Source organism: Micromesistius poutassou (genome assembly GCF_964030765.1).
Source record: "Micromesistius poutassou genome assembly, chromosome: 3".
Taxonomy (NCBI): domain Eukaryota; kingdom Metazoa; phylum Chordata; class Actinopteri; order Gadiformes; family Gadidae; genus Micromesistius; species Micromesistius poutassou.
This window is the reverse complement of record NC_140273.1, coordinates 11603383-11617255: the sequence shown is the minus strand read 5'-3', so window position 1 is coordinate 11617255 and position 13873 is coordinate 11603383. Positions and strand designations below refer to the sequence as shown.

The 13873-nt window shown below is 47.2% G+C and overlaps 1 protein-coding gene across 3 annotated transcripts; it reads right to left on the bottom strand.

Moving 5' to 3' along the window:
• Nucleotides 1-1381: 1381 nt before the first annotated feature.
• Nucleotides 1382-13701, bottom strand: LOC311341318 (protein FAM13A-like). Of its 3 annotated transcripts, XM_084466226.1 has the most exons (12): nt 13412-13701; nt 10777-10842; nt 8666-8879; nt 8318-8459; nt 8072-8153; nt 7535-7740; nt 7099-7182; nt 6269-6364; nt 4432-4515; nt 3402-3601; nt 3055-3156; nt 1382-2859 (listed from the first exon to the last, which is right to left on the bottom strand). In XM_084466226.1, exons 1-12 carry the CDS (start codon nt 13647-13649, stop codon nt 2736-2738), a joined length of 1638 nt encoding a protein of 545 aa, XP_084322352.1. In that variant the 5' UTR covers nt 13650-13701; the 3' UTR covers nt 1382-2735. The 3 variants fall into 3 exon arrangements, with proteins under 3 accessions (XP_084322352.1, XP_084322350.1, XP_084322351.1); XM_084466224.1 differs by lacking the exon at nt 10777-10842 and having other exon boundaries at nt 13412-13700; XM_084466225.1 differs by lacking the exons at nt 4432-4515; nt 10777-10842 and having other exon boundaries at nt 13412-13699.
• Between the last annotated feature and the right edge of the window lie 172 nt (nt 13702-13873).

Below are 13873 nucleotides of genomic sequence, written 5' to 3'. Positions count from 1 at the left end.
GCATTGCGGTGAACTAGTACGATGCGTATATCTTTTTTATACCTATATTGCAACTTGTTTGAGTTTTGATTGCAGGAGCCATATGTAAATGTATATGCCACTATGAGAAGCTTGTGTTGGGAAATTCATTTAGCAATAATGATCCTGCCATCGTTGCCCAGTCTACTTTCAGTTATCCACTATTATGCACTATTATCTTTGTTTCTTGGGGTAATTTGCCATATCCTGCTAACTGATGGCTAATACATTAACAACGTTGTTTGTTGAGCTCATGTGTATGGCCTAACGTGGAATCTCAAATAATGTGCAAAATGCCTGGCACCATAGCTTCTTTGAATTTATTACTACACAGTGGTTAATATACATTTCTTCTTCATTATATAGTTCATGCTGGGTACACACATGCTGGGTAAAATTTTGAAAACGAGAGAGAGCACCCACCTAATGATAGATAAAGATGCATTTAACTGTTTTAGTAGTTAAGTGAGTGGAATGAAATGATTTTGTCAAAACAGCACTCCACACACTAACCGATTCCGCTCCACAACCACCCTTTCCAGATTCTCAAAAACCGGAATCTCTCGAAAAAAATCGTGACTTCAGTGTAAACAAACAAATGGCTATCGTCTTTCCCACATGATAATCCCCGCCTGTGGTCGACTCGTCGGGATTCCGCCCACACTACAGGATATAGATAGATAGATATATACTTTATTGATCTCCAGGGGAAATTCTAAGTCACATATCGGATCGTAAATACTGATTATGTTGAGTATAGTGGTGCAGAGCACGCACATATTGCTTCTGCCAGAGCACGTAATGCCACCAATTTTCAAAATATTTATTTATAATGGTTTGATTTGCAGGCTTCTGAGCTAATGCCCTTATTGTAGTATAATATAATTTAAGCGCGTACAGTAATGTGAAATATAATAGTAGTTGTCCAGTCCAGCTGAATGACCTGGAACTCCTGGGCCTGTTTTATAAATTGAACAGATGTTTAGCTACCGGCCAACAGTGACATCAGTGTTTCAGTCAGGATCCTGACTGTCCTGTTTCTGGATTAACATATAGACTGTATACACATAAGGGCTTAGCAGTTGCTGTAACTGTTTTGTTTAGAAATATATATTTTCTTTTTTTACTATTTGAAATGGATGACATTATTTTTGTTGACCTGTTTTACCCAGAAAAAAATAAACTTTTCAGCTTGTGTCCCTCCCCCACACTTCCTCCCCATCTTTTCCTAGGTTTGATGGAATTCTGTTTGGATGTGTTCACTGTTAATATGTATTAGTGTCAAGGAAATAGAGGGATACTTTTCATAGCAACCAATCAAGTTTCCAATGACAAACAAACACACAGACAAGTTACAGTAAAAATATCTTTGCTTTAATAATATGTATTTACAAAATACAAATATGTACTAAAATGTACACACCCAAATGCACTATTAATTCGCCAGTGTTTACATTCAATAAAACAAAATTCACACTGTTAGTTATCCATTTTGGAGGAATAAAAGGAGAGAGTAAACACAAGGATGTATTTACAGAACCAATAAGCCATAGAAATGGCTGTGTAAGGAAAGCAGCAAGCCTTAAATTACAGGCAGCAGAGGATTGGATCAATGGATTCCAAGGATTTATCAGTCATTGTAAAATGCCTCTTCATGTTCATCAATGTGAGCAAGAAAACGATTATTTTAAACACAAAAATAGCTTATTTTTACATTAAGTAAGTGGTAAGGAGAGGCATCAAAACAAATGAAGGGAGATACACAAGCAGATGCATAATCTACAGGTTTACCATTGATCAAAAATAAGGAACAACCTACATTATTGATTATAATGATCTATGCTATTTTAATGTGCAATCTGAACACTTGATTCATTGTCTTTGGGACACATTAACGGAAGATATAAAACCACCGGCTCTGCATGGCAAACCTTTTTTTGTGTGAGCAAATCATTTTCTAAGTGTAGTATCAATAATGGTGCACACTCAAAGACACACAAAAGTATGGCATCAATCAACAATCACATTTACAGATCCATTCGCTTGAACAAATACTGTCAAACCGATCGGTTGGTAGTCATTCAGATAGCGGTCTCCCGTACAAAAATACACGTCCAATCTATTTCTCGATTTTCTTACATCCTTCTTTCAAAAATATAATCGCCAACTCTATAATTTTACTTACAGATATTTTCTTAAGACTCCACAATGCATAACAAAAATAAATGTATTCCGTCGCGCCAAAAAATAAACAACTATTCCAAAAAACAACAAACATTTAAAAAAAGGAGTAGAAATAAATTAGCTACAATGAACGCGACTCTACCTAGCTCCCTAGCTCGCGTTTATTTTTAAGGGCTACGTTTAGACATTTCGGTCGGTTTTGATTGACAGGGAGCTGCACCTCTACTCTGGGGGATGGGAGGAGCTTAGGGCCTGCATGTCTCCCTCACTTCTCCTCGGGAACACAGACTCCAAGGGCCACAGGTTTGGACCTCCACGTGTTTCAGCGCAATGACAAAAAGGGGGAAAACAAAACTTGTCCAAAACAAACGCTCCAACAACAGATCCGACACAGGTTCCTAGAAGCTGAGGTGTGTGTTGTTTGTAAAAGATTTGTCTTCTCAAGCTGGTGAATTCTTCTCCTTTCTTTTTAATCCGTGGAGACCCAAGGCTTTTCATTATCGAGTCCTTAGGTTTCGTCTGTGGTTCCTCTCTCATTTGAACTTGGTCGAGTTTCTTTTGCTGATCAGGACTTCCAGCAGTTTGAGCTTGGCCTTCACGTGTTTGTATTCGTTATACTCCACCGCCAGAGGGGACCGGTCCTCCTTCTGCACATTCCTACGGGCAGACATTGGCAGGAGACGGCGGTCATTTAAAAGTAACACAAACATTGCCTTCAATGTGAAACGTGGCTCGCACATAAAGATATGACATGGATGATTTATCGTCTTGTTTGCAAGGCAACACGTCTTTTTATGGTTGTGTGTGTGTGCGTGTGTGTATGCGTGTGTGTGGAGTTTTGTTCTCATTTACCTTCCATTTTCTCGAAAGAACTGGTCTTCGTACTCTCTTAGATTCTTGCGGATTCTCTTCTTCTCCTCTCGGGTTTCTTGGAGCTGCTCCACCAGTTCCTGCCTGCGAAGGAGAGAGAGCAGCAACAACCGGTCCCAAGGTCAAACTCACACTGTTTTATTATCCACTAAGGCCATGCATGCTGTACAGGCAAGTCAAAACAAACACATGCAAAAATAACAGAAGTACCAAATGTAGAATAGGCATTCAAATAAAATATGAGTTGGATCAAGTGTGAACGTTAAAAAAAAGTTTCCATGGTGAAACTCGGATCACGGCGTCTCTCCCCGGCGGGCGAGCTAGCTTACATGGTGGCCGAGTGCAGGTTGGACAGCCTCATGTCGTGCGTGGTGTTCCTGGAGGGCGACAGGTCGTCCACGGGGGAGATGAACCCGTCCGCCTCCTCCTCCAGCTGGTCCAGGAAGCCCAGCATGCCGAGGTTGGGCCGGTCCGACACCAGGAACGAGGGCTTGGAGTCCCCGTCGTCCTCGGAGCCGTCCTCCTCCTCCTGGGGGGGGGGGGGGGGGAGGAGGAGGAGGAGGAGGAGGAGGAGGAGGAGGAAGAGGAAGAGGAAGAGGGAGAGAGAGACTGGTGACTACGGGTGATCGGAGAACACAAACGGCGGGCGCTGCTGCTAACTAGCGATTAGCAAAGGGATTAGCACCGAGCTCCCCAGTCCGCCACTGACACCAGGCAGTGTTAGTTGACTGTGGGTTAGAGGATCAGAGGCGGTACAACACTGGTTCACAATCCACGCTCAGTTCAGGTCCACCACAAACCAAGCCCAGTCCACTAGGAGTAGGAGAAAAAAGGGTTAGGGTTTATTTGGGCTGGGTTGGAAAATAAGTAGATCACCATAAGGTTTGGATTTTATTGGGCTTAGTTCCTGTTTGATTTCAGTCATGGTTAGAGATTAGACACGCCGTGAAACTCACCGTGTACCACACCTCATCCACCAAAGCAACATCAGCCCACATCCAAGTAGCTAGTCAACCGTCACACACAAGGCCGCTAGGGGCCTTCTCCACCTAGCAGCCATCTTGAACTCCCAACGCTAGCTCAGTGAGGGGGAAACCGAGTGCGGAGTCCCGCCTTCAGTTTAGCTAAGTTCCACTATGGAACCAAGATGGCGTCTAAGTGAAGAAGGCCGCTATTGATTGGATTCATTTCTAACGACTAACGACACTATCGGGGAAACCCGCACAACCGAAAGGCACTGGCCCAATCAACAGGCAGCATCCGGTTCTGTTAAGAAACAATCATGATCAAGGTGAAGTCGGGGAGCGAGCGGGTTGGGGTTTGACAGTCTGATGGGCACTCGGACTGTTCGACCGTCACCTTGATGTCATCGAAGAAGAGCGCGGGAACGCCCTCGATAATGGGCTGGAGCAGCGGACCCCGCCGCTTGCTGGAGGGTGAGCCCTGTGGGAGGGGTGGGGGGGGTTACAATGGGGGCCTAACATCATGTACTGGTTACCTCAATGGGACAGTAAGCTCTGGTTCCAGTGGGGCGGACAGAAGGCCAAAACCGCCTTGTGAATCTCGGTCCATCTGGCGCAGCAAGGATGTACTCTTGGCACTTAACAGGAAGTATGTGAAATGTCCGCGCGCGTTCCTGTCGCATTGTCAGTCGGGGCCGGAGTGAGCCAGGTTCCATCTCAACACAGCCTGCCTTTTTTCCTCTGGAGTGAGGGAAAAGCTTGCAAACACCAAATCTCTACGGGAAATTGTCTTGGAACAAATATGCAAAGGTTGGGGCAGAAGCGGTCCTCTTCCCCAGTGGGGTCAGTACTGTGACCTACGAGACCCCTGGAGGGGATTAGGACCCATAAGTAAATTAATAAACAACAGGAATTTCTATTCGCAGAGTGGGGATTAGTGGGAGTGAATTATATAATGAGCTGTTGCTGCCAAGATCCTGATCATAGCTCACTTAATCAAATTTGGAACAAAATATGATCCTATAGAAAACAAGGACCGAGCCAGGAACCACATCCCTGACATAGTTTAATTAAAGTGTATAAAGTAAAATAGGCATTGCTTTGACAATGCACTGCAGTCCTTTTTTGGGGAATTGGACGAAATACAACCCAAATCTTTGATGGAAATAAAGCTCTTTGTAGAGATACAAAGGCCTGACGTTATCAGGACACCTCTTTCTTTCCTGGATGCACAGCTGTTGTTAGCGGTTGTCGGTTACTGGTCCTGGTCCACTGGGATACTACAGTTACACCATCAGCTACAACGCCCTTTAAAGTTTCTAAGGCCCTTAAAACCCACAGATTCCATCTTCTTTACACCACTTAATCCCTCCACCCTAGCTGTTTCTCAGCTAGAATTCAAACACTATGCGACTTAAAAAAAAAAGTTTTGGGTTGAGAGTTTTAGTAAAGAGGGGATGTTATCCCCATGGTTACGAACTTACGACCCACGCCGACTTTGTGATACTTTTTTATTACCGTCATTGTTAATTAGTTATTGCTGCTCAGACGTCACAGACAGGACGCCACCAGTGTTCAGTGTGGATCGTTCACATACTGTTTTGGGGAGAATGGCAAAAACATAGGATTTCCCCCTTTTGTTTTCTAAATTGGGGAGTTATTTCAGTAACAGTGATAAAATGGCATAGCTTACCGTCAAAAGACAAATACAGCGTAAAATAAACAACTTTTAGGTTCACTGGCTCCATCTATTGTTTGTGTCTTTGTTCTATGTTCTCCTGTAAAGTGCTTTGGAATCCAAGAAAAGTGTTACAGAAATTGGACGTATAAATTATCAGTACTATTTCACCATTGAGGAAGGAATCTCATTCATTTCCCGACCACAACCGTGACACCATAAGGTCAAACCAAAGCCTGCACCAGAGAACTGAGATTAGCCTACAATGACGCTAGTTTCACGCTCACAATAACACTGTGCTAGCAGGCGCAGCCTTTTGTCCCGTTGGTGGTACAGAGAGTGGGCCTACATAGATATGCAGCCCGACCAGTGAAACACTGTAACACAAGGGGAAGCACGTTCACTGGGAAGAAAAAAATTAAACCTTTTTTCATAAGAGTCGCAATGAACACACAAAAGAAATGAAGGAGAGCGTGTGTGTGGAATAGATGAACAGATGTGCGGAAGGTGGCCGCGGATTGTGACCGCGGTCAGGACTGCAGCGAGCGCTACTTACGATGACGGGGATACTGGAGGCCCTGCACAGGATCTGCTTCACCAGGCGGTAGCGGTCGTACAGGGGCTTCATGGTCTGTCTCTCGTTCTTCGTCACCTGCGGCGGGGGGGCGGAAGGGAGGAAACGGAGGCATCTCGTTAGCTCGGCATTAGCGACCCGGCTTCCTGCTGGCACTCTCCTTGGAGCGGTGAGGAACGACAACAACAAGGTCTTCCAGGTCTGGCTGCACCGGATGGGGGATTAGCCCAAATGCCGTTAATTTATCCAATTAGCTTAGGTCTAGGATTCAGACAGCGACAGTCGCCGTGTTTATTTTGCCTCAGACCTTCAGGTCCTCTCCACAACGACGCTGGGGAAATTCCTCTGAATATTTGAGGGCTCGTAACCTGGCAGCGCGACACTCCGGTCTCCTGCGGGGGCGGGGCGTCAAAATCCACTCAACCTGGGCACGCGTCCAGTGCACACAGGACTTTGCTCAGCCCTTCAAGAGGCGTTATTTACCCCTGGGTGGATTTGTAGGACACAGCCCGCCTCTGTGCAGTGCTGACTGAATTTGTTTGAGCTGTTATGGTGCAGAAGAAATACAGTAACTCAGGAGAGAGATGGACGGATAGGAAGGATGGTGTAGTGGCAAGGGTGTTTTTGGGTCGTGTTTGATCCCAAATGCACCCTGCGGCCAGTCGCAATCCATAAATCATGTAGGATTAGCAGGAAGTGTCTGCTAAATGAATGAATGAATGAAATAGTGAATGCATGGTAAACAGAAGCGGGAGACAAGCTTTTGGTTCCCGTGTCCTTTGTTCTGGATCTGGAGAGGAGAAGTGACTCACCGGTCTTCCATGGATGCTTTCATAGTACAACAGGGCCTTCTGCAGTGCCAGCTTCTCCGTTCCAATCTGCTCTCGGGTCATGTCCTGCAGACAGGCGGCTCGTTTAAGGTCACGCTTTATCATCTATCATCATCGGTACTCGGCTACTCAAAATGATAGTAATCCATAAGCCTAGCAGATGCTTTCATCCAAAGCGATTTACACTGAATTTGTAGGTTGAGTGGGAGCAGGCATCGGGGGGGGGGGGGGGGGGGGGGGGGGGGGGGGGGGTAGGGCACCTCTCTCCAGCATGGCTAGCACGGTTCAAACTCTGCGTCCGGGCGCCCAACACCCTCTCCCACTACAGTCTCCGGACAAATCGATGTATCCCATGTTCCATCCTTCACCCTCCACCCTCCCTAGCTCCCTACGAGCTGTGCAGCGGGCGGGCTCCTACCTTGATGTCCTCCGGCCGGCCCACCTCCTCCCTCTTCTCCTGCAGCTTGCCCATCACCACCTCCAGGGTGCTCTCGGCCGGGGGCAGCGGGGCCTTCTCCTGCGGGCTCCTCTTGTCCAGCTGGGAGCCGAAGCTCTTGGGCAGGGTGTTGCTGCGCTGGCGGGTCAGCGGTGGCAGGTCCTCCTCCGACTTCAGCAGCTTGTGTTCTGCAGGACCGAGGGCGGGAGAGGCTGAGAACGTGGGCACGGGGCGGGCGGCTGCACTTTGTGGTTGCATTATGTGTCAGAACCAGACGTGTTCACAACAACGTGATGCAATGTGTGTTGGGTGTGTATTAGATTTGACAAAAGCCTGTGCGGTTGTTATCCTCTCATTATGTGTTATTTATGTGAATTATTATTGCTTTATGATCGCTCATTCTTTATGCCGTTTTCTTTCGTGGATGAATGCAGTGTTGGATCACACATTTGGATACGTGTTATGGGGATTTTTCTTTATTCACATAGTTTTTTTGTTTGATTAAAAGCCATTGCCTACCTTTGAGATTCCTGCGGAGTCTCGTCAGTTCATTGACCCATCTAAGCACTTCTGGGTTGGCGAGTTTATCACTGTGAGACGGCTGAGAACCAAAGGACAGGAAATATGAGAAGAGAGGTTAGCTTTTGCTTTTGCAGAGGCATCCTTACATTTTAAATGGAATACAACAAAATAAAACCCAGAAGTTTATTTTGCAGAATTCCATTTAAAACACCTGAAATATTTTCCATTCCACACGGAGCTCACCCTGTATTTCCGTTCGTATTCAAACTTTTCCTCAAACCGGTGGATCTTCTTCTTGAGCACGTGGATCCGCTTGGAGAGCTGAACGGAGGACAGCTCCTCCTTCTCCTCGTCACATGACCCCAGGGAAGAACTCCGTCGGCGACTACACACACACACACACACACACACACACACACACACACACACACACAGAAAAACAATTCATTCACACTCGGGTGAATTAGTTTTTTCAAACAGGAAACAGGGCATAACTCCGCCCCTTGCTGATTTAGGTCACAGGCTCTGCCCAGATCAACATACAGGTCACTCAGGAGGAACCCTGTAGGAGTCCTGTGGGAGAACGCTCACCTGGTGAAGGAGTGCGCGTTGGGCGGCGAGGGGGGCACCTCCGTGTCGTCCAGGTACTGGCAGTGGCCGTAACCGTAGAAACGAGGCGAGAGCATGGGGTCGCTGCCTTCCTCCATCAGCTGGCGTATGAGTTGGCCGCCGGCATGCGGCGACGGGCGAGGCTCCTCGCGGTCCATGTTGTCCCGTTGCCACGACGAGTAGGCAGGGACAGGCTCTGGAGACAGCAAACACAGAACACAAAGGGACCCCTGGTTGAGTGGGGGACTGGAGCATCCGTAGGGCTCCATCACCGACCTGGCCATCTAGCCGGAGCGGCTGGGTGAGGGGAACTGCCTGTAACGTTCTGCATTCAGTTCCCCCTCGACCAGCTAGCGTTTTGAGCCAAGAATAAGGCTGATCCTGAAGATAATATTGTGCTTGTCAATGTGTCTTCCGGTGGAGTGAGGAAGCACATGATTCGGAAAAACAAGGGATTAGTCCGGCTATACATTGTGGGAAAGTGAACGTGAAAAAACATCTTATTTATAATCCTTTTGAAATATATTTTTCTCAATGAATATATACATTTTACTCACTAAAAGCCCAAAAGCAACAGTGACTAGCAAAAAAAAAAGGTAAAGGCTTTTTTTTGGCAATTCGCTCATTCTCTGAAGGTCAGACCAAACCACTCCATTAAACCCTCTCTCCCAGGAACGCTACAGTACAAAACACTCTCTCTGGGCCTTGTGACAGATGTTGCACTCTCACTCTCTCCATCTATAAAACACTCTATCTCCCTTTCCCTTGATCTGACTCTATCTAACTCCCTTTCTCTTCCTCCCATTTTCTCCCCTCTCTCTCTCTGTCTTCCCCTCAACATTCCGCTCTCCCTATCTCCCCCTGTCTTTCCCTCCCCCATTATTCTCTCTCCCCATTTCTCTCTCTCTCATTCACTCCCCCATCTCTTTCTCTCATCTCCTAGCTAGAGTCCACTTTGACAATAATAACAATATCTAGTAAGAATATAGACTGACTATTCCCATAATGATAACAACAATAATAAGGATATCTGACGAGAATAGAAATAGAAATAGAATAGAATAGAAATGCAGATCAGATCTGCTCCTCAATCTCCACTCTATTAATAATAATGATAATAATGATCCATGTTGTGCATGGTAATTGTTATGACAGGACATATGTGGTGCATAGTGTGAGGATAACCAAGCTGATCCCCTGGGTTATAAATAAGGCTGGACTGCTTTGGGATGCACTCCACGGCCAAATGTCAGAGCATGACCTCGATTTAGAGGGCGGCGTACAGAGAGAGAGGGAGAGAGAGAGAGAGAGAGAGAGAGAGGGGGGGGGGGGGGGTTCTCGACAAACACATTGCATGCAGACTGTTGCTGTGCAAGGTGTACCGAAGCGTCCATAAGTCCTGGCCCTGGGGGGCTCACTCCTGGAGGGGAACTTCAATCCATGCACCAACAAAGGGGTCAAACGCGTGTCAGGCGGCAATGTTTGTACTCCAAACATTCAACGTGTCGGAAAAGCATGTGTGGAAACCTGTGAAACACCGAGACTGCACGGAGGCGTTTTTTATCACGCCTTGGCCCGGATCCCAGCCCTCTCTAGGAGGCCCCGCCCTCCCGTGGCTCTGCGCTGGACGGGACCAAGGAGAGACCTGCGGGACGTCAGCCACCGTCGCCGCAAGGGCAGATGGGGGAGCTACTTAATCAATCAAACACACGGCCGCGCCCGGCCCCCGACAGCTGGTCCCTCCAACTCAGCTCCCTCAGACACTAATCCCGGAGAGGGACAGGGTGGTTTGAGTTGTTGTTGGTTGTTGTATTTATTTTTACCGCTGGCTTTTGAGCGTTTTGCTGCGAGCAAAGCACCAAAAGGCGTGAGACGGACCCCCACAGCCTCACGGGGAACGGTCAGACTGGTTCCTCCCCCCCCCCTCCCCCCCGGTGGGTTATGCATTAGAAACTACCTGTGTTTGGTAGTTTCTACACGCGCTTCGTTTGAAACGTAAAAGGGGTGCCGTCAGGTGCATGCACGTGTCCGTGCCTTTGTATGATTAGCAGTTATGCACAAACACACTGGTGTGTCCCACACTGTGCACTTACCATCGAAGGCACTGTGGTGGAAAAGGTTTTTGAAATCAAGTAAAGGGGCAGAATAGTAGGAAGGCTCTAGAGAGAATGGGGAAGGAAAGAAAAAGAAAAGGAAAGAAACTAAAATCAAACAATCAAAATGGATGGAGGGACAAAACAAAACAAACAAGAACCAACTATAAAGGAAAATGAAAGAGAAAACGAAAATGAATAAACCAGAGAGTCAGCAGTGAAAAAGCTTGCCATTGTCAACTTGTGTCACTGGAAGTCTCTGGCCCTGTCCTGATGCGTCTGCATTGATCAAGACAAGGACGTCAGGTCACCATGACAGACGCTAGCACACACCGTACTGGGACAAAGGTCTGAAAGCCCTTCCTCGGACAACCCTCACAATACTCCGAATACCACACACACTCACACACACACTCACGCTCAGAATACATCACGCACTCACACACACACACACATTCACACATTCCCTGCTTAGAATACACCATACACTCACACAAACTAACAAACACACAGTCCCTGTTCAGAGAAAACCTCACACCCACCTACACACACACACACACACACACACACACACACACACACACACACACACACACACACACACACACACTCAATGCTCAAAACACACCACACCCTCACAAGCACAGACTCCCTGCACAGAATACACCACACACAGGCAAACACTGTACACATACTCCCCGACCGCACACCACATCGCTTCGCTGACCACACTAACTAGGTTACAACAACACAAAGAAAATCAGGTGTCTAAATAAACACTTTGCTCTCCATGCAATTCCGGATGTAGGTGAAGGATTCTTGAGAAATGAGTTCCATACAGTGTTCATTGACAGAGCAATAAGTGTCTGTGGAACACCCCCTTCATTTGGAACCATCAATTCTCAAAGACAAACACACTTATTAAGACCAATAGACACATTACTCACCTATTAAAAATGTCCTAAAAAAGTTGTGTGTGGGTATAAAAAAATTGAAACAAACCTAGCACAATAAGATGGATAAAAACACACCTGTAGAGAACCCTACAGGTGCGTGCTGGCTGGGATGGATCCCAAACGTCCAGGGCCCAGCCTGGTCCTCCTCATAGCAGAAGTAAACACATCTAAAGCAGCCGCTTCTGGGCGTCTTCCACTGACAATCTAGGCTTGCCCTAACTGACATTTCTCCCTTGTCCACTAGAGGGCTCTAACAGGTCACACTCAGATCAATCTGCCTTAAAACAAATAGAAAAAGAATATATATATATATATATATATATATATATATATATATATATATATATATATATATATATATATATATAATAAACTAAAGGTGGATCGGGTCGATATCGCTTTGATAAGAGAGCTAGACTAACAGAGTCATCCAGGAAGGTAAAAGTAATCAGCTGGGAAACCAACATGTCTGGACAGATGTACATACATGTTGCTGCATGCCCCAAACAGTTGCAATGGCTCTTTAGAGTAACAATTGCTACACAAAATGGACATCTGGAGGCACCTCTAATAAGTGCATTGATTCATGCCATTACATTACTCAAGCAAGCTCTTCCAAGCTCAGGCAGTCCTAAGAGACGATCCTGTTTCTGTAAATCCATGCATTATCGACAACCATGGAAAGCAGCGAAGCATTCAATCACATCATGCTACACTCAGACATATTCCCACACCCATACATGTTGAAACTCTATCATATGATCACAAACATTCATTCATTCGCGGTTGCAGACATTAACACGACCGATACTGAGCCACTCAGCCGACATGAACCTCTTTAATAATCCTGTTTCAAGTCAAAGCACCACGTCAACAACCCCAGCAGGGCCAAGAGACAAACGGATCTTAATGAAACTAAACCAACACCGAGTCAGCCCGCTACTGTCCAACCCTGATCCTCCTCCACTTCCGCCCCAGCAGCACAAACAAAAACAACCCGAACCCTAACCCCCCACCTCCCCCATCCCCAACCCAGCCTCCACCCTCCTGCCTAGCCCCTGGTCCCCTGCCACACACACACACACACACACACACACACACACACACACACACACACACACACACACACACACACACACAGCCAGCCAGTCAGTGTGGGAGGGACAGAAAACTTAGCTCTGAGAGATCTGAGACAATTAAATCCTACATGAGACGCGCAAGGGGCGAGCCCCATCAATCAGACAGAGAGAGAGAGAGAGAGAGAGAGAGAGAGAGAGAGAGAGGAAGTGGAACACATAGAGGAAGAGAAGGAGGAGAAGGAGGAGGGAGAGAGAGATAGAGAAAGAGAGAGAGACATACACACACAGCAGAAGGTGTGCAGCTGCTCTGTTAGATTTGGGTGTGGAGTCAGATGGGGGGGGAGGGTGGGTTTAACCCTACAAGTTGCTGTCAAAGTGCACATACGGCAGGCTGTATCTATCCAGAAGGTTTTTCATTCAATGATCAAAAGGTCTAGTTTGGAACGTTTCTTTTTGTTTTCATACTCCCCAAAACTGTGTGTGTGCATGTGTGCATGTGTACACACATGCAGAACATGTGCAGCATGTGTGTGTGTGTGTGTGTGTGTGTGTGTGTGTGTGTGTGCGTGCGTGCACGAGCGTGCACAAGCGTGGACCCACCTCCCCAGTTGTTGTTGTCCTCCTCTGCGAGCTCCAGACGGGGGACGTCATCCCGCGGCTCGCTGCAGTCGCTGTGCGACGGCCGCTCCGCCACCGCACACACCGCGGCAGACTCCTGGATCTTCATCCTGGGCCTCTGTACCACCATGAGCGTTAGCCGCGGAGAGAACGGAATACACACACCCGCACGCGCGAGAGGGACAGAGCGATAGAGAGAGAGAGTCAGCGAGACACACATACACACACACACACACAAACACAAAGCTGCTCAACAACCACGGCAAGCCCCAGTAGGCACACTCTTTAAGCTCCGGCCACACGCCTCCCCTCCCTCCATCCCGCCCCTCCCTCCCTCCAGACAAGCCCGGCCCAGCAATGGGAGGAGGGAGAGGGGGGGGATCCTCCCTCCCGATTGGCTGAGCCATCTGGCCAAAACATCCGCCCATCTGGGTAGGTCGAGCC